Source organism: Vombatus ursinus, unplaced genomic scaffold (assembly GCF_900497805.2).
Source record: "Vombatus ursinus unplaced genomic scaffold, bare-nosed wombat genome assembly UNPS02014779.1, whole genome shotgun sequence".
NCBI lineage: Eukaryota > Metazoa > Chordata > Mammalia > Diprotodontia > Vombatidae > Vombatus > Vombatus ursinus.
In genome coordinates this window covers 36060208-36082039 of record NW_020954557.1, presented here as the reverse complement: position 1 = coordinate 36082039, position 21832 = coordinate 36060208, and the positions used below count along the sequence as shown (strand labels likewise).

Genomic DNA, 21832 nt, shown 5'->3' with positions numbered 1-21832 from the left:
AGTAAATTCAGTTCTCTGGGCCTCAATTTCCTCATTTTAAAATGAGGGGACTGAACCAGATCATCATTAGGGTCTGATGCAACTTGAACTTTCTGGAATTCATAGAAATACAAGTTCACAAAAACAACAGTTATGAGTAGCTCAAAGCAAGGGGTGGGGTGGCCTATTGCCCTCAGATGTTCAAAAGAATTTATGAAGGAATAAAAATCTGTTCAACACCTACTATGCACAATTATTTGGGGTGACAAATAAAAATTTGCAAATTTTATAACTTGCTTTAAAGTCACAGTTAAAATACATTAAGTTAAATTTTCATATTCATCTTCCGGGTCAAAGAAATCCTGAGGTACTTAAAATATTTATAGTGAGAGTCAATTTCTATTTGCAAATACATAGACTCAACACCGTCACTCATCCACTTCCAGACCACAGAACTGGGCTTGCTACCTCAGGTGCAAAGAAATAGACAACCAGTTCAGCCTGCTGTAAGAACGAAGCATTACTGTTTTCTCCTGGGAACAACCAATACTAAATTGTATTAAAGGTTCAAAAATGTGTTTTGCTCCTCAAGCATCTTTACTCCAGAGTTCAAATATCTTAAGCAAATGACAAAAATCTGTCTCACAACAGGATAGTCCTAGGAAAGAAATGTTTATGATTTCAGGCTCTGCAAAGCATTTTGAATCTGGAATTGGTACCTGAACAACATCAGATCCAAGATGTAGCTAACAGAAATACAGTTTTGTGTCTTCAGGAACCCTATACGAGTCCTTCTTCACTGTTCATAGCCTTGACATACCCCTGGAGTAGAAGCAAACTTTCAAAACTTGCCAGATCTTGAAAAAGCCTTTGTACATGTTTTCAAGACTTCCAGGTTAAATAGCACCGTGCCTTGGAACTCTTATCTACAGCACTTGTTTATTTACAGCATTTGTTTTGATATTCTGAAAGATTCATTAATTGTCAGGGCAAAATAATGAAAAAGTTTTTTAAAAATCATCATGTGGTAGCCAACTTTCCGGTTATGAACCTCTTTGCCCTTGACTAGACTGGACTTCCAACAACTGCTACCCAAGTTAGTCATTGTCCTGCAGCCAATGTTTTCAAACTGGTTAAGACCTGAGATTATAGGCTCATTAGCTCTAGAATTGGAAGGGACCTTACAGATCATCTTGGTCCAACCTACTCATTTACACACAAAGAAACTGAGGTTAAATGAAGTCAAATGACTCATTGAAGGTTCCATGGGAAATGGTGCTCAGGACCTCTGTCTACAAATCCTATGCACCTCGCTGCCCATAATAGGCTTCAAGAGCCCAGAGTCACCACCACAAAGGTAACAGAGCAGGGTTTTCCTTACTGGTGGTTCTACTTTGCCAAATCATTTCATACCACACTTCACTAAGAAAACACTTTCGCTTCTCGCCTGGGGCCGAAAAGTCTAATTTCATTGCTTATGAGCTGTTGACCAGCTTCCAGGAGAAGCCAAGTAAAAGCTATCCTTGTCCTAGATAGAATTACAGCTCCAGAGGTTCCCAAGAAGCCTTCACCAGATGGTTCCCACTTAGAGACACTAACTGTATCATGCCCATAAACCACATTTACTAAGTAGCCTTTGACTATGTATGTTCTAGTGCCATTTTCTCTACCCTTCCAACAACCTGTCCATTAATTGTACAGGAATTTTTCTTCTCTGGGCTCTTGACTTGGAATTGCTTCTCTCTACTTCCAGCCTGACTCTACACTTCATTTCAAATATCCTTAGAAAGGGTACAATTTTCCTCCCTGCCTAAACCTCTTTATATCTTCCTTTATCGGTTATTTATCATGGACATCTATAATTATAGTGCTGGCCTAAGAACATATTTTGAGACATCACTTGTATGAAAAAGACTCTAAATGGTACGAAAAAGAATGTCCCACTTTGCCAAATCATTTCATACCTCTAAAAGAGGCAACGCTGTCTAGCCAATGTTTTGAATATTTGCCTTCTGATGCAATAACTACAAATACCTGAGTCATTTCAGTAGACTACAGACTGAGCAGTAATATAATAGGTGTTTTCACTTTACCCATCTAACCTCTACAATCAGGTGAAAGTAAGAGCCAGGATGTAGACTAAATTAAAAACTGTCTTCTCACTAAAGTGATGTCAGGCTTCTGAAATCACAAGAAATGTATAATTAAATCAGTGGTAATTCTTTTTACATTTATTTACCAGTTTTCAGGATGGATACAGTTTCTACAAATATTCTCATAATTTCTGAAATATGCTAAATTTGATTCAGTTTGGAAAAGGCTTAGGAATCAGGCTCTTTTACTGATGCAATATACAAGGGTAACTGAATAACTGAAGATTATTACATCCACAAAATTCCTTCATCTTCAAGCTTTCACTAGGTGCTTATCCCAGCAATCTGGGGCCATTTTCTTGTTAAAAAATAAACTGGTGCTTCAGGAATTTCATGCACATACACACACACACACAACACACATCTTGGTACTACTCTACAGTTAGTGGTAAGTTTTTAAAAAAAAAATGGCTTTATTACATAAACCAGAGACATTGCTTGTTAGTTCACACTGCACATAAAAGCCACTGCAGGAGCAATAGAATCAGAATTTGTTGCTAAACAACATTGTTCGCTTTAACTTTTAGAAGTTTGCCTCTGAAAAAGAGGGAAAAAAAATTCTGTCAAAAAACTCCACTACCAGCAGTCCTTACCTGATAGAATTTATTGGTCCCAAACAAGTCTCTTCTTTTCTAAAAAAAGTAAAAGTTAAAAGTCGTCACAGGTGAATGGAACTTGAACCTGGCTGCTAGCAGGCACATTTATCTAAGTGACACTTAAACATAGAGGAAGGAAGGAAGAAGGAAGGATGGAAGGAAGGAAGGAAGGAATGTAGGAAGGAGGGAGGGAGGGAGAGAGGAAGGAGGGAGGGAAGGAGGGAGGAAGGAAGGAAGGAAAAGAAAGAAGGAAGGAAGGAAGGAAAGTAAAGAACAGATTCCCAGTATCTGTTTTATCTCTGGTTTAAAATGCTGGTACTATTCTCTAGGGTTACAAAGAGTTAACACTTACTGCTTTTTCAATGAAAATTATGCTGGAGAGAAATGCAAAAACCATTAGGCCAATAATCTTTTTAGGTACTAAAAAATGAAAGATGGAATGGGGTCATTACTAGAGAGAGATGAAATAATTGGAGGCTTGTTATGGACAAATACACTATTAAATTACTTAATGAAACTGGTCTTAGTAAAACATACAGTGCAATTTTAATATCAAGATAATAATGTATACAAAGTTTTTCCCTTTGATGTGGTCAACACAGACTATGAGAACCACAAACTTATATAATTTTTGTTTTTATTTATAGATATTTAATCTCATATGACATGGCAAAAAATCATTCATGCTACATTAGGGTGTCTTTTACGAGGTTGCTCAGTATAACTATCTGAGCAAGGGTATTGAACACAAAATATGATCTAGCTATATGAGAATGAAACACATTCCTTTCTGATAAAGTCAAACTGAGCAGTATAGGATGTCAAAGATTATGCTTTCCAAGGTACTTAAAAAACAAACTAAAACAAAAACAAACCTTAAATGGCGAAACACTTAAAGAAAGGAGTGTTTCACAATTTAGGGTTTATTTTGAAGAAAGGAGACATATATATATATATATATATATATATAATATATAATATATATACACACATACATCTATACATAAACATACATATACATATACCTACATACATATATACTATATATACCCATATACATATATGTGTGTGTATGTTTTTGCCAGCAAAGTACAATGTTATAGCAACCCATAATGTCTAGTGGTGCTGAGTTCTACGTGTGGAGGTAAGCAAATTACCAGTAATTCCTGAAAGTTATGTCTGGGAATAGACAGTTGCTGCTGCTACTGCACTAACAAATGAGTAGAATTTGAGTCACATCCCAAAATATCTCCATTAAAGTCCCAAATTGCATTCAGACACCAGTCAAAACAGTAGAGAAAGAGAGGTGAGGCAGCTGCACAATCAGAATTAGACATCAGCAAGGCACCTTAGGAAGAGGAGCAGTCAAGAGGATTGCCTATTGACTGGACGCTGCTTCTGGAAACCCTTATTAAGCCACCAGGCCCTCACCATAATTGTGATTCCCATCATCAACCTCGGTTGACTGTTAACAAGGCACTTGAACAAATATTTAATAAAGCATTTCTCAAACACATAATAAATACAATGGTGGATAGGAAATAAATAGATTGTGTTCTGCCTATAATAAGCCTATTATTTAGATAAAGCAAGATATACATATATGCATATATATGTATATATACATATACATACATACATATATATGTATAAAGAATATATAAACCAGCTATACTTTGAAACCAGTACAAACCCTACCTATGGGCCATGGAACTTGACAAAGCAGAAGTGACAGCAGGGTTCTTTCTTAGTTAAAGATCTGAGGTAAAGTTTGTCTTCCTATTCCAAAGCTTCTTCTTTCTATATCTTTTTCTTTTATGTAGTATCTCCTAACTCAGGGGTGGGGAAACTGTGGCCTCAAGGCCACATGTGGTCCTCTAGGTCCTTAAGTGCAGCCCTTTGACTGAATCTAGACTTCACAGAACAAATCACCTTAATAAAAGGATTTGTTCTGTAAAACTTGGACTCAGTCAAAAGGCTGCACCCAAGGACCTAGAAGGCCATATGTGGCTTCAAGGACGCAGGTTCCCCACATCTGTCCAACCTCATTCAGGTCCTGAATGACTTTTCTCTTCCCTTTTAATACTCTTTCTTTAGGAAAAGATCTATTCTCAGTCACTCACACTTGAGTAGGAAATTGCCAGTTTTACTTTACCCATGAGAGGCTTTGCTAACTTCTTAAAAGAACACGGGGCATTGGTAAGAATGGAAGCATGTAGAGGGCTGGAGCGAAGGACTTCCTATTTGCCCCTAAATTTCCACCCTTTTAGGTAGATATCTATTCCACCTCCATGTAAAGTCTGTTTGTTATACTTATTAGTATGGAGACTAGATGGTTTTAGGATGCTTCCTAGGGGAGGCGAAGAGTATTTTTCCCCAGTGTCCCATCTGTATCTTTCTTGCCACAATATAAAAATTCATTTCCTCTAAGTCTAACCTTGGGGCAACATGTGTGGCTTTTCAGCCTAATAATTGCAGGCTTTGAATAACAGGCATACACAGTATTGAAATGCTTACACAACCCCTCTGGCAGACAAAGTCAAGAATTTGTACCTGTCATAAGACTTACTGCAAAAATGCCCTCATTCTTCAAACTTTTATGACTAATGGCTTTCTGGAAATTTGCAAAAAAGTTCTATTTAAGGTCTTTATCAAATTACTGGAATATAATGGGAAAAATATTCTTTATTCTCTCCTTTTTCTATATTATTAGCTAGTCATTTTCACAAAGAATTTGTGAAAAATAAATCTTGAAAACTCTAAATCTTCAGGAAGATAAATTTATGTCAAATGACAGTTGCTTCATAAATTAAAGTACTTCAGAACCTCCAAGGAATTGACTTTTGTCTCTGTTCTGACCACATACCTTTGAATTACTGTTTTACTTCTTAAGTCCTGGAAAATTAAATATAAGAAAACTAATACAAATGGCAAGATGGCAAATTTCTCCTCTCAAAGGTCAAGAAATGCAAACATTTTCTTTTCATTGGCAAAGTTAACTCACCCACACCACAGCTTTGCATCATTTTCAATTCTAAATCAAAATAGCATGTGAACACATGAAGTCTATGATGCTATAGTGGGAGCCCATATTACCTTGATCCTTCATTTTGCAAATTTTTTTCATCATTTGTAACCTTAGTTCTACATTGCTGACATTGTATTTCCATAGGCACCAAGCCACGGTTCAAGAACAGGATGAACATCACCTTTGCCATCCAGCACCTCGCACAGAGAAGGTTCTTAATGATCATTTAAATGAACCAGGTCAAAAGAAAGGTAAGTAACCCATTTCTCTTTCCATTGTTTTGGTTCTATCAATTGCCAGTATCTGGAAAGATGATTTCCCTTCCCCTTCCCCCTCCCCCATCCCCAATTTATTAATATAACAACAAGTAGGCAAAGAAAGACTGGCTGATAAAATCTATGTACTCTTTCTTTGTAGAAGTAGATTTATCCTTATTTAGCACACTTATGAAAAAGGGTTTAAATGTCATATCATTTGCCTTAGAAAAGCAGATGTAGCAGAGTAGGCTGAACAAGTCATATTATATCTAAGTGCCTGCCTGATAAAGCTATTTATTTTTTACCTGAATACCGTAGGGCTGTTAGCAACTCTGGTTGGCTGATAGCTGGCAACATGTGCTTGCAGTGGGAATTTGGGGCAGGGTTCTATGACTCAGTTTTGCTCACTTCCCCCGGGAGCCACCAAGTGGAAGCTAAGGAAAGCATTATTGATGAACTACTCCACCCCGAGACAAGGAAGCCAATCAGACCTCTGGGGGTTGTTACCAGGGGTTTTATATTCCATTACAAGTGAGCCTTAAGTTAGTTATCCACTTTTTTTTTTCCAAATGAATGTTGTTGGACAGACCCACCTCCTTTTCTCTCTTTTGAGGACTACTCAGAAACAACCAAAATACAGTATTTGATTTTGTTTATATGATTTGTTTTTACTGTGAACAAAAGAAACCACCACTGCCATTTACTTCCAGCACATGATACATTTATGGCCAAGATTTTTGCCTTGTCCTAAAAAGTTAATTAATTTTTTGCCATATGTAATAGTTCAGTGTGTGTGTGTGTGTGTGTGTGTGTGTCTGTGTGTGTGTGTGTGTGTACTTGACAAGAGAAAATTGCAAAAATGTCTTTGGATGAAGTCTGGAACAGGGACTTAGGATCTATCTCAAGAATAAAAAGAGTCATGTATTTTCTATTATCTCTAGAGAATGAGAATTCTGAGATATGTTAGTTTCATTTTATGGAAGAGGACACACACACACACACACACACACACAATCTATTTGTCAAAAGGCAGTGTGTCCCTTTCCTAACTGCTTCTGGTGGTAAAATATTCCCTTGCAATTAATTATTCCAAGTCCAAAAATGAACTCCTCATCTTCTCCCCAAACTTGTTCTAATATTTTCCACATCTGCTGATGGTACTAATTACCATCCTCTCAGTCACTCAGATTTGAACTTCAGTCATCTGGGACTTTTCTGTACTTCCTTCATCCAATCAGTAACAAATCAATTCTACCTTCATAATTTCTCCCTTTCCTATCCCCCCTCTTCTCAACCTTTACAGCCTCCCTTTCCCCAGTTCAGGACCTTTTGCTTAAATTGTTGTAATAGCCTCCTAAGCCAAACTCCCCTCCCCCAAATGTCCAAACCACCTCCCTAATTCACTCCACTTCCTCAGCTACAAACTTACTCCCTTTTGGATGGATTTCTACTTTGCACTTATGGCAAAATAATTACTTGTATATTTGCATTCTCCTCCTCCCTGCAAAGTTATAAACTTCTTAATGAAGTAGCCCACTCAATGTTTCACCTTTGTAGCACTTACTCATTGCTCATGGTAGTCAATAAATAAATGTTTCTAAGTGGAATTGAAAGGTAGTTCTAGTCAGTTTCTCTAAGTTCCCTTTTCCCAGTATTTTTAGGAGGCAATCACCTACTTGCCCAGAAACTTGCCATATTTCATCTTCAGTGGAAACCAGAACTTTGCCTCAGGATGATTGCTAAAAATAGAAGTAATAATAATTTTAATTGCCTTGATATTCAGTCCATAATTGTTTATGATTCCCTTTAGTGTATAGAGAATCTGCCAAGATGAGACAATAAAAACTTTATTTTATGAGAGCATATTCTTAAGAGACATGAAGACTGGAAAAAAAAACCCAACATGTTCAGGGACATATCTGTCCACATTTTCAAGAGGGAAAGGCAGGTGGGTTGCCATGGGATTTCTTTCAAGTGCTGTATCATGACAATCCCGTAAGACATCAAAGTCTCTGTTATAATTTCATCTTCAAAAGGACAAATAAGCTTACTTGAGCAGGTGTGAGACATTCCAACACTCTCTGTCAATGGAAAACTACTAACCAGAAAGAGTCCTTCCCAAATGAAGTTTCCAAAACCTTAACTTTATGATGTTGTAATTTCAACAATACCACTGATAGATTATTTTTTGTCCATATACCGAACATATGAAGCACTACACTGACTTTGTGATCTGATCATTTTATCAGATAAGATGAAACAAACAGAACGTTGGTTCTCCTTAACATGTTGGGGGAAAATAAGTGATACAGGCATAGAGAAGTATTTGTTATTGTTGTTGTTTTTATCAAGTTTAGGAGTACATTTCACCATCCCTTTTCCTTACTTAGTGGGAACTTCACTTCCTGAAACAGCACTCAAGCCATTTATTATATTTTTAGAAAAAAAGGTTATTTTATCAATGTGGTACATTTAAGGGTATGTCTATGCATCTTACTGCAAATTCAAATTTAGCCTGTCCACTCTATTATTATCACAAATAACAAATATAGTTCACACAAAAGCAAAATATTCTATTTCTTTGGCCTGCTCTGTGCATCTGGTGATTTTCCATGCCACTGGGGGTCAAGAACAATGCAGCAAAGCTGGAATCATGCCACTGGTAATTTAAGAAGGCATAGCAAAGAGCATTTCCAAAAGTTCAGTTTCACAAAGAGATTTCAAACTTAGATTGCAGTGGGCATGGAATGTAATCAGATGCTTCACTATCACTGGCAAAAAAAGTTTCTGGGTTTTAATATACATTTGTCATTGAACAGTAAGATAGGTAAATTTAAAAATGTTGCTAATGTATTCATCTTCAAGTTAGGAAAAGCAAACACTGACAGGCCTAACTGGTTAATGGGCTATGTTAAAGATAGCCTTTCATCTTCTGCTCCACCTTCATCTCCCAGCCTCAATTTTCAGCCGCTGCTATCTCACTAGGGAAGTAGCATTAAGGTAATGAGCTGAATCATGTGTCTCCAAAGCAAACATGATGCTTTTGTTGGTTTGGTTCCTTTCTTGAAAAGGCAAGTGCAAGAGACAAGTCTGGAAACCAAGAGGAGAAGTGTTTTTCAATCAGGATTCAAGAAAAATGAGTGGCAGCTCTGCATGTACTGATTCTCCACTCCTCACAACCAAAATAATACTATCTTTAAGGTACTTAAATAAGAAAATAGGGGCCCATCTCCAGTCGTCCTGATCTATATCTTGCCACTGGACCCAGATGACTCCGGAAGAGAAAGTAAGGCTGGTGACTTTGCACAGCCCTCCCTCACTTAAATCCAATTCACTCACAAGTCATGTCATCACCTTCCTGATGTCATGGTCCTCTTTGAGAATGAAGGAAAAATAACTAATAATGTATAAAAAAATAACATAAAAATGCTCAAGCCCCTTTCAAGGGAAATGAGGGGTATACACTTAGCAAGGAAACATTTTTAAACAATGGAGACTGCTTAGGTGAGGGAGTTGTGAGGCTGAGTATTGAATGACTTGGCAGGCAAGTGCTAGGGAAGGTTATAGACTGTGAAGTCCCTGCTCTCTAGAGGCCTGTAATCCAAACTAGACTCTGCAATATTACATATTCCAGTAAAACAAGGAGGTATACCTTGTCAAATTTGGCAGGAAGTTCTTTGGCAGAAGGATGAATGCCAAGGCTTCTAGTTAGTTTTGACAACTTGGAATGTATTCACCAAGAGAAAGTAAAATGAATAGGTTTGGATGGGCTGGGATGGCCACACAGAAAATAAACAGAAAGTGAAAGTAAGATAAGCCATGTTTCTAGAATGCAGATTTAGAACAATAACTGAAAAGTGCTTCTTTAATGCTACTTCAGTAGGGAGATTTTCCCATGGTGCTCCTTTGAAAGTGAGACCCAAGATGAGTTCTGAGTCAGTCAACCAATAAGATGTGAAAGTCACTCTCCTCCTCCTCCTCCTCCTCCTCCTCCTTCTCCTTTTTCCAGCCAGGGGCTTGATGGGAAGGCTCAAAAGACCTCAAGATTGACTTTCCAAAAAAAAAAAAAACATTAATGACTACAAGAGGAGGCAGAGAGTCTTGGGTTTTTTGACAATTAGAGCACCTTATCTGCCAGAAAAAAAGGGAATAAAGTGATATCAGAGCTGCCTGCTGATGTATATTAACATGGCTTAAAAACTTTAAAATACAATAGATGCGAGGTATCTGAAATATGAAGACTATAATCAGATTGGAGGCTCTCAGGTCTACACACTGAAAAAAATGTCATAAAGGTCTTGTAAGAGATGAGGGAAGTAATAGGTTTTCTTGATTTAAAAATCAATATATCCTCCTGTACAGCCAAATCCGTTAATTGGCATCCTTTCAAAACCATTCTGTCAAAGTTAAATCTGAAAGACTGCTCAGTGACTAATCAGATGCATCTCGATGCTCAAGCAAAATAAGACCATGACACAAATTAAAAAGATGTGAGAAGGAAAGTCCCAGTAGAGAATGAACAAAGATACAAGTGGAAAACCTGGGGCCCGTCTGGACATATTCCATGTTCGGCAAGCAAGCAAAGAAATGAAAGGTTTTTTTTTTTTCTCAAATGGAGAAGAACAGATATCACACACTGGGCTCTAATAAGAGACGTGACAATTGGGAATTGGTAGGGGTCAATACCACAGACTAAACTTAAAGGAACAAATATGGAGTACTATAATTGTGATGGTGGAAGTATCCTAGGCTGGCCAAAAAAGGAAAAAAAAAGGCTAAGATGGGATATTATACTATTATATTACAATTAAGAATCATACAATTTCAGAGGGAAAAAAAAAATCTTAGAGATCATCTAATCGAACCCACTGACTTGTAAAGATGAAGAAAGTGAGTCCCTGAGGAATGTAGTGACTGGTTCTTTCTTTAAAACATTTTTTTGATGCTAAAAACGTCCAACATAGTTGATTCTTCCCCACTTCTGACCCCAATTAAGCTTTGTCTTATAACAAGGAAGTAGAGTTAAGCAAATCAAAGCTCTATCTGACAACATATGCCGCATTCTCTGCTTCTTTAAGAAGAGTCAAAAGGCACGGGGAAAGGACTTGCTGGACCTCTGGTCTTCATCTTTTCACTCCCATTCTGATACTATTACTATTATGGCTATAGGAATTCTATTTTATCTCCTTCCTGTATGCTCAGCCATGTTGAAATTAATATCACAGATGCTTAATCAGAAGAGTAGTCAGTGAGGGCTCTTGTTATAGAGATGCTATCAACATCTTGAGTATACTTCATTTATTCTTTTCCCCTACAATCCATTTTTATTCTTCTCCCCTTTTCATTTCTTTTATGCTGTTTGTTTCTTTCCTTTTTGTCTTTCTTCTTTGCCCCCCCTTCTCTCTCCCTCTCTATTAAAGATGAATAGATAGATATAGATGTATATACACATGTACACACAGACATAAATACATATGTGTCTAGATACAGGTACATATAAATATAAGCATATATGTATATGTACAAATATATATATGCACACACATGTATATATAACCACATAAACATAATCATAGTCCAGCATTTATAATTAATGTGGTTGGCAGAAATCTACAAGTATTTGTTAAGCACCCACTGTATATGCTGGAGAATGGGAAAAGAATCAAAGTCCTGGAAAAAAAAAAACAGCAAATGTCATGATTTTTAAAAAGGAAAAGACTGTGGAGTCTGAAAACTTTAGTGCATCTAACTCTGATTCTTGGAAAAATTCTAGATTATACCATTAAATAGGAAATTAGCAAACACATAGAAAGAGACATGGTGATCATAACAAGAAAGCATGGTTTGATAAAGAGCCTTTCATGCCAGACTGACCAGGCTTTCTTTTTTGACAGGGTTACTGTGGATCAGCAGATGGGGAGAATGATATTTAGATAGTTTACCTCAAATTCAGGAAAAGGGACACATTCTCTCATGATCTCCCTGAATAAAAGGTAGACAAAGTGTAGAAAATTGGACAGTTGGGTGGATTTGGACCTGGCTTAATGTGTGCACCAAAGGAAAAGTCATTAAGTTTATGACATCCCCGTGGAAGGAAATTTCCATCAGAGCATACCACAGATCTGTGATTGGCTTGTCCTGTTAACATTTTTATCAATGATTTGGATAAAGGCATAGATGATAAGCTTATCGAATTTAATGCTGCCACAAAACTAGCAGGGTTAGCTATTATTTTGGATGAAAGATTTATCCCACAATCCAAAAAGTTTAGACCTGAGGACCTGAGTTCAAATCTGGCCTCCGACACTTGACACTTACTAGTGCAGCTAGGTGGCACAGTGGATAGAGTGTGGATCTCGGGAATCAGGAATTCCTGAATTCAAAACTTGCCTCAGACACTAAATAGCAGGGGGACCCTGGGTGAGTCACTTAACTTCTGCCTGCCTCAGTGTCCCCATCTATATAACCTTTTTCATAGAGTTGGAGGAAGAAATGAAATAATATGTGTAACGTACTTTGTAACCTATAAGGTGTTATATAACTGTTCATCATCATCATCACTATTATGTCTCCTCATCTATAAAATGAAGAGGATAGAATGTATGACCTCCATGGTCCCTTTTTAATTCTAAATCTATGAACTTATGATCCCATGAACGCTGAGGTCAATCTAAATAGATAAGATTTAATACTGACTAATGTAAGCCTTACATTTGGATTAAAAAAAAAAATCAACTGCACGATTATGCTATGGGGGAAGCATGGCTAGACAGCAATTCATTTGAAAAATATCTGGGGCTTTTAGTGGATTACAAATTCTGCGTGTGTCATCAGGGTATTATGGCAGACAACAAAGCTCATGAGATCCTGGGCTTTGTTAGGAGAGGCTTAGTGTCTAGTCCTGGGGAATTAAGAGCTCCACTGTACTCTGCTATGCCGAGCAAGCCTTTCTCTTCTAGTGATGGAAAAGAACCTTCAGACGTGTCTGTATTTCCCAAAGCCAAATTAGTTCAATGTGTTTGTGAACTATCTACTCATAAGGATCACAGGTCCAGAGCTGAAAGAATCCTAGGAGCAAAGTATTAGAGCTAGAAGTGATCAAAGAGGTCACCTAGTCTCACCTCCTATTTGACAGAGGAAGAGACAGAGGCACACAGCAGTTAAAGGGCTTGCCCAAGCATACATAGATACAAAGCCAAGATTAGAACTAGGGTTCTGGGACTTCAAGTTCAGGGTTCTTTCCATGGCTCCATACTACCTTCACCTTCTAAAGACCTCCAGTGGATTCCCCTGTTCTGTTGCTGTTCAGTCGTGTCTGACTTTTTGTGGCCTCATTTGGGGTTGTCTTGTCAAAGAAACTGAAGTGGCTTGCTGTTTTCTTCTCCAACTCATTTTACAGATGAGGAAACTGAGGCAAACAGGGTTAATCGACTTGCCCAGGGTCACACAGAGACTGAGTGTCTGAGGCCAGATTGAACTCACAGAGATGAGTCTTCCTGATTTCAGGCACAGCACTCTATTTACTGTACCACCTAGCTGCCCCAGATTCACCTGTATTCCCTTTCCAATTGTCACCACTTCAAAAAAGTGCTGATTCAAGGAAATCAAAACATTCATGGGAAATTCTCCTCTATGCAGCTCCCTATCATGCCTTCTTTCTTGCCCCACAATTCAGAGGTGGGGAACCTCTGACCTGGAGGCCACGTGTGTCTGGATTCAGCCAAAGGGCCGTATTTGAGGACCTAAAAGGCCACACGAGGCTTGAAGGTCACAGGTTACCCATCCTTGCCTCAGATCCTCATCAAAATCTGCTATGCCCACATACTTAGAACATGTGAAGCTGAAATGTCAGCATACTGAATACATTGATGTAACTGATGAAAACAATCACTTTAATTGGGCCAAATCTGTGTGTTGGACCAAAACAATACCGCTTGCTACAACAATCAAACTATGACCCTCCTCAAAGATTAGGGCAAAAACTAGCCCTTTAGAAATCAACAAGGGGAAGCTAGGTGGCACAGTGAATAGTGCTGTGGCCTTGGAGTCAAGAGGACCTGAATTCAAATTTGGCCTCAGACACTTGACACTTGCTAGCTGTGTGACCCTGGACAAGTCACTTAACCCCAATTGCCTCACAATGAAAAAGAAAGAAAGAAAGAAATCAACTATTCTCAAGTCTAGCCTGAGATAGAAAGCATCAATGATATGAAAGCTGAAACAGAAACTATAATCTATTGTGATTATCCCTGAGGCCATAAAAACACAGAAAAGAAAGGCTAGAATTGTTGATAATTTCCTGTGATGATAGATATCCAGAAAATTTTGTTATTTGTCTCTGGCCATATTACAATGGCTTAGACTATAGCACAGATGCACGGTTTCAGCAAACTTTTTATCTTAGCTCCAGTGTTTCTTCAGAAAGCAACTCCCCCATTTAAAAAGTCCAGGCAGATCCCTCTGAAGACCACAGGAAGTTTGATTGCATAAGGGGTGAGGAGCGGTGTGTTAGGGGACTGTCTTTCTAGAGAACACTACGTCATAAAATTCATGGCCTTTTGAAGTGAATGATTTAGATCAGACATTGTGAGACTGACACTTCACTGATGTTAATAAATGGTTTTCACTCTTGCAGAATACTAATGTCTCACTTTCTGAATAGGCTTTGATTTGTGGGGCTCTGAATATATTAACTTATGTGATTTTAAACATTATTTTAGGATGTTATTTCGAATCTGGGAAGAAAATATTTTTTCATATATGAAAAATAACTGTTTTACCTTTCTCATATATGTGTATATTTACATATACACATGTTTTCAATAATATATAATTATTAATATTTGTCAAACAACAAACATCTGACTTACGCTAGCTGTTCATCAGAATATAACAGGAGAAATGGGCCCTTTCATTTACATTGACATTTATGGCTGATAGATGAGACAGAAAGTAAGGAGAACCATGAAACCATTCCAGAAAATGGTTAGCATTTGAGAGGAAGAACCCAACGAAGTTCCAGGAATAGGTGAAATTATAAATAACATGATGCATAACTCAAAAATTTAGTTTGTTGCTACTAAATTAAAAGGAATACTTTTCAAGTATTATTTTAAATCCAGTGATACCTCAATTAAAAAATCCTGGGGCAGAGGGAAGAGAGGAGAAGCTTCTTTACAATGACTCTAGATAGTTTAAAAGCCTTCATAAATTACAATAATTAATTAATCAATCAATAAACATTTATTAAAAGCCCTGTATGTGCCAGGTATTGCACCTTTAAGCACTGGAATCAGACAGGCTTTATGATGTATAGCCCCAGGACTTTGTTTCTTCTAAGTAGCACATGTCTAAGCTGCACAATATAAAAATACCACTACCAAAATCTTCTGTTTGTCCAAACACAGTTGCAGGTAAACTGGGCCAAACGTTGGCAAATGTGAAACCCATGAAATGTGTCTTTAATATCCCCAGTTTCCCTTGTTCTCTTCCTTCAGTCTTTGAAACCCATCCCAGAGGCAGATACCTTTGTCATGCTAATTTCTTACCTCCACCCTACCAACCAAGTCGAAAATACCTGGATTCAAATCATGCCTCTGATACAATACTAGCTATGTGACCCTGGGCAAGTCCCTAAACATCTTAAATGTCCCAGGGAACTCTCTAAGAGTACAGGTTGCAGAGAAGGTTCATTGATAATGAGAATTTTGTCATCAAAAGCAAATGAAATCATAAGTCTAATCCCAACCCACGCCCCCCCAAAAAACCACCTTACTTGCAATAAATAACCAATCAAGGCACTGTATTTTACACTTTTAAAAGTGTTTCACATACATCTTATTTGATTCTTACAGGTTTTATTATAAGGGATTTTATGTTATATAACCCTCATTCTCTTCACCCTCTCTGCAGCTTTTGACACTGTTGATCACTTTCTCCCTCTTGACATTCTCTTTTCTCTAGGTTTTTGGGACATCATTCTCTCCTGGTTTTCCTCCTACCCATCTGACTGATTTTTCTCTGTCTCCTTTGCTGGATCCTCCTCAGATCACACCCTCTAACCATATATGCCCCTCAGCATTCTGTCCTGGGCCCTCTTCTCTTCTCCCTCAATACTGCTTGACTTGATGATCTCATCAGCTCCCTTGGCTTTAATTACCATCTCTATGTTGATGTCAACAAAATTTCCCTATCCTGTCCCATTCTCTCTTCTGACTTCCAATCTCCCATCTCCAACTACCTTTTAGATATGTTGAACTGGATGTTCAGTAAACATCTTAAACTCAATATGTCCAAAACAGAACTCATTATCTTTCCTCCTAAACCCTTCCATCCTCTTACCTTCCCTATTACTGTAGAGGACAACATCATCCCCCCATCCCTTAGGCCAGCAACCTAGGAGTCTTCCTGGATTCCTCACTATCTCTCATCCCTACCCCTGATATCCATGCTACCAAGACCTGCAGATTTCACCTGTGCAACATCTTTTGAATACACCCCTTTCTCTCCTTTGACATGGCCTCCACTGTCATGGAGGCCCTAATCACCTCATGCCTAAATTATTGCAGTAGCCTTCTGGTGGGGCTGCCTGCCTCAAGCCTCTTTCCACTCCAATTTATCCTCCATTTGGTCACTAAGGTGATTTTCTTAAAACTCAGGTCTGATCATGTCACCCCCTACTCAATACCCTTCATTTGCTTCCTATTGCCTCCAGGAGCAAATATAAAATACTCTGTTTGACATTCAAAACTCTTTATAACCTAGCTCCCTCCTACCTTTCCAATTTTCTCATACCTTACACCCCAACTCTTTGATCCAGTTACATTGACCTCCTGGCTATTCCATGAACAAGATACTTCACCTCTCAGTTCTGGGCATTTTCTCTGGCTGTCCCCCTGCCTAGACTGCTGTCCCTCCCTGCTCTGATTACTGACCTCCCTGTCTTCCTTTAAATCCCAACTACAATCTCACTGTCTACAGGAAGACTTCCCAAACCCCTCTTAATTCTAGTGCCATCTGTCTGTTAATTATTTCCTATTTATCCCATATATGGCTTGCTTTGAAAATATTTACTTGCATGTTCTCTCCCCCATTAAACTGTAAGTTCCTAAAGGTCACCAATGACCTTCTGTCTATTTTTGTATCTCAGTGTTTAGCACAGCATCTGCCATATAGTAGGTGCTTAATAAATGTTTATTTATTGATTGATAGGTAAAAGTATATCCAATTTAATAACAAAGAAAACCCCTCTTCCCACATTTCATAAGATAGATAGCCACACAGGCTATCTAGTTCAACTCCCTGGGTTTACAAAATGAAGAAACTCAGGTACCAAAAAATTAAGTAACTCTCCCAAGGATATTAAGTGACAAAGACAGATCTCTCCACAGGTCTTTTGACTTTGTGCTTTGCAAAATGCACATAGTAAAACACTTAATAAATTGCTTGGTAACCAACTGACTTCACACCTGGCATTCTTTCCATTATGTCACATTGCCTCTCTAAATACCTAACCATATTCTGAACTAGGGTGGGGCCTACCAAGGGCCTCATTGATCAGTCAGAGGGCTGCACTTGACGACCTAGAGGGCTTTGCCAGGCCAAAGGTTCCCCACCCACCCCTACAACCCATCAAGCACTATTCATTCATTAATTCATGTAGCAATTAAATTTACTGAGCACTGGTTACACATGAAACCACCATGTGACATTCTGTGAGCAATATAAAGAATATGGCATCTATATAGTCTCAATTTTCATGAACTCCCTTTTTCTTAGTAAATCTGTCTGGTGGGCAGGACAGGTTTCCTCCATTTTAACAGAGAAGGAAACAGGTTAGAATTGGTTATAATTTGCTTATGGTCACAAATCTATTAAGTGGAGGGAACCAGATCAAAACCCAGGTCTTTTTGATTCCTTTTCCAATGTTTCCCACTATTCTGGGAAGGACTTGGCCTCCACCTCCTCAGACAGCCCTTACTAGCCCCACTGTAGCTCCTAGAAGCCTATTTTTGAGCTTCTGTAGGAGCAGCAAGTTATTCGAGGACATGAAGGCCTAGTATCTGAGGATGTGACTCTACAGGAGGTTTTATTTCTTCTTTCCCAGCCTCCTGCTTTCTACTTGAACATGATACCTTCCTTCTACCCCACATTTCCCATGTAGAAACTGTCTGTTTTCTAATGCAGTTGACTTAATTTTACCTAATTATCAATTCTATTTTTGTATTAAAGTCTTGGAATGAATTCCCATGCTTCCTAAAATATTTTTATCTCTAGCCCCAACTTTGGATTACTTCCACTTATTTATGTGCTGCTGAACAGAGCTAGAGAAAAATCATGAAACTGTGCTGGATGAGTCCATTACAAATTTATTTTGCTTAATTTCAACTGGGCCCTCACTGTGGTTTGGCAATCCTTTTACACCTTCATAATCAATTCACTATCCCACTCACCACAGTGGCTTTTTCATTCCAAATTTTATCACTCATCAAACCTCCAATGGTACGCCTCCCTTTCCCTCATTTAGCTGGAAACCTTGCCTCCTATTTTACTGGGAAAAATAAAAGAGACAGAGAGAACATTTGCTCCTTCTTCGTCTCATTCATGCATTATCCCTCAGATTCTCTACCCTGCTATCACCTCCAATTTTTTACTTGAAGAGTTGGCCCTTTTCTTGCCAAGGCTGACCCCTCTACATGCACACATGATTCCATTCCATCCCATCTTCTCCAGTAGTTTGCCTCCTCTCTCAGCCCCACTCTACCACTGATCTGCAATATCTCTCTGACTACTGGCTGCTTCCCTGATGGCTAAAAATGTGTCCATGTCTCTCCCATTCTCAAAAAAAACACATGACTCTACTCCCCCTCCCCCCCATACACACACTTGATCCATCCATCCTAGCTAGCTATTGTCCCAGATCTTTCCTCTTTTTTTTGTGTTTAAACTCCTTAAAAAGCTGTCTACAATAGGGGCCTCCACCAGTCCTTTCCAGCAATCTCTTAAATTCTGCAATTTAAACCATCGTTTCCAATCTCACCATTCAACTGAAACTACTCTCCCTAATGGCCTTTTATCAACACTCATCCCTCTTGACCTCTCATTGATAGTGCCTTTGACACTATCAATCACTCTGTCCTTCATACTCCCTTCTCTCTAGGTTTTTATGACAATGTTTCAGTCTGGTTCTTCTCCTAACTTATCTGATCACTCCTTCTAAGTCTACTTTGCGGGGTCTTTATCCAGTTCACTCTGGTTAATTGTAGGTGTCCCCGGACCTCTTCTCTCTCTGTACAATTTTGTCTGATGATCTCATCAACTCCTATGAATTAAATTATCATATCTATATAGATGAACCTCAGATCCTTATATCCTGCCTTAACCTCTCTCCTGACCTTCAGACTCATATCTATGACTGCCTATCAGATGTCGCAAACTGGATGTCCCCTAGACATCTTAAATTCAACATGTCCAAAACTGAACTCATTCCCTGAGCCCCCCACCCCATGCCAGACTCTACCCTCTTTCAGACTTTCCTCTTTTTCTCTTTTGTCTCTGTCACAACCTGGAACAGACCCTCATCATCACACAACAAAGAGTTAGACCCAATTAAAAACAACTAGACAACAACAAGAAAGCAAAGATTCAAAGGAAAAATGGACTATTCATGAGGACTATATGAATACTTAGAGGAAATGAAGCAGAAGATAAAAATGAAAATAAAGTCATTTGAGGAAAGAACTGGAAAGAGAATCAATACCTTAGAGGAGAAAGTGGTAAATCTAACCCAAGTAACCCTCTTCCTGAAAACTAGAATTGCTAAAACAGAATTCAATAACCTCATAAGACAGCAAGAAATATTGGAACAAAATCAAAAGAATGAAAAATAAATAGAAGAAAATGTAGCACATCTGATATTAAAAAAAAACTCTTGGAAAATAGGTCAAGGAGAGATAATTAAGAATAACTAGACTCCCTCAAAACCGTAACTAAAATAAATTCTGAACACTATATTTCAAGAAATCATAAATGAAAACTGCTTAAACTTATTAGAACCAAAAGGCACAGTGAAGCTGAAAATCACCTATTACCTCCCAAAAGAAACCCCAAAAGAAAAAGCCCCAGGAATGCTATAACAAAAATCCAGAGCTTACACATCAAAGAAGAAAAAACTTTAAGCTTCTAGAAAGAATAGTTCAGATAACAATGAACCAGAGCCAGGATCAAATAAGATCTGGCAGTATCTACTAAAAATAGAGGAGATCCTGGTATATAATATTCCTAAAGGTAGAGGATATAGGCTTACAACTGGTTTTTAAAATTAATATAATCCTACAAGTGGAAAAATGAACATTTAATTTCATAGAGGAATTTGAGTATTTCTGATGAAATGATCAGAGATGAGTAGGATTTTTGAAATGCAAAACAGAACAATCCAGAGAAATCTAAAAAGGTAAATTTGTTTGAGCATTTGAAAGGAACTATATGATGACAAAATAGTAATAGGGGAGAAGAAACGAGTGTCCCTTTTTGTGGATTTGTTCAATTCTGAGAGTTTGAGGACGGGAAAGGGACAGGATAGTAAAAGGAGGACTATACTAGTCTAGAAAGGAGGAGATATTGTGAATTGACACAGCAAACAATCTGTATAAGGGCAGGAGCACTGTAAAGAAAAAATACAACTTTGAAAGATTTAAGATCAGTAATGAGCAATCATCTCTAGAGTACCTATGATGAAGCATGTTACCTACCTCCTTAAAGAGAGGTGATGGACACAAGGTACAGAGAAAGAGAAATAAATACATTTTTGGACATAGCCATTCTGTGGATTCAGTTTTCTTGAGCTTAAAAAATTTTTTTATTTTTTTTTAAACATTGTCTTGGCTAATTGGGGAGTTTGGGGGAAGTGAGGGTTAGCAATAGTGACACCAAAAAATAGAGCTACTGTAACATTTTTTTAAATGCACAGAAAAGAAGACAAGGTAATTTAGAAAGAAGCACAAGTAAGCAGTAATGTTTTGAAAGTGTGTGTTGAATTGGTTTTATATGCATACATACCTATTTTTTAAAATAAGCATTTTGCTCCTTTTCTGTTCTTTAGTGCCTAAGGAAATGATTTTTTTTTGGTGTTTAAGTTCAGAATAAAAACTTTTTAAAAATAACAAATTGTATTGATGCTCATTTATTTCATTAATTGCTGCCCTGTTTGTTTTTCACAATAAGAAGACGTTAGGCCTGCTTTCTGGATCTTGAAACTAATCTAGGTAGGGGATTAGAGGAAAAAAATCCAAAAAACATCTTTTTTTAAAAATCATTATACCTTTCTACTAAGAAATAAGCTGGATTACAAGTGGTCTCCTATCAGGAGGGGAAAATAAAGATCAAATCAGAAAGAACAGTAGTTGTGCAGATAATTTCATGTATACCATACCACTTTTCAAGATTAATAAAGGATAGTTTTTTTAAGAGAAGAGAACAGTTCATGTTTTAAATGTGTCTCTGTAGATGTATTATTACACCAAGATATACAGATTATATTTTGTACTTTTCAGTGGAGTTATATTGCTTTCTCTGTGGGGCAGTGAGGTGATGCAGTGGTTAGAGCACTGAGCTTGGAACCACAAAAACTCATCTTCATGAGTTCAAATCCAACCTAAGACACTTACTAGCTGTGTGACCTGGCAAGCCACTTAACCCTGTTTGCCTCAGTTTCCTCATCTGTAAATGATCTGAGGGAGGAAATGGTAAACCACTTCAGTATCTCTGCCAAGAAAAACCCAAGTTGGACACAAATGAAAAACAACAACAAAAATTGCTTTC

General features: G+C 37.9%; 1 protein-coding gene across 4 annotated transcripts in view; it reads right to left on the bottom strand.

Annotated features, from left to right (window-relative positions):
• Window positions 1–21832, bottom strand: part of ZNF385B (zinc finger protein 385B) — a 491057-nt gene that overhangs the window by 68578 nt on the left and 400647 nt on the right. For all 4 annotated transcript variants that reach the window (XM_027866018.1, XM_027866019.1, XM_027866020.1 and 1 more), the window contains one exon: window positions 2726–2764. In XM_027866018.1, coding sequence (XP_027721819.1) covers window positions 2726–2764 — 39 coding nt within the window. The remainder of the gene's footprint in view (window positions 1–2725; window positions 2765–21832) is intronic.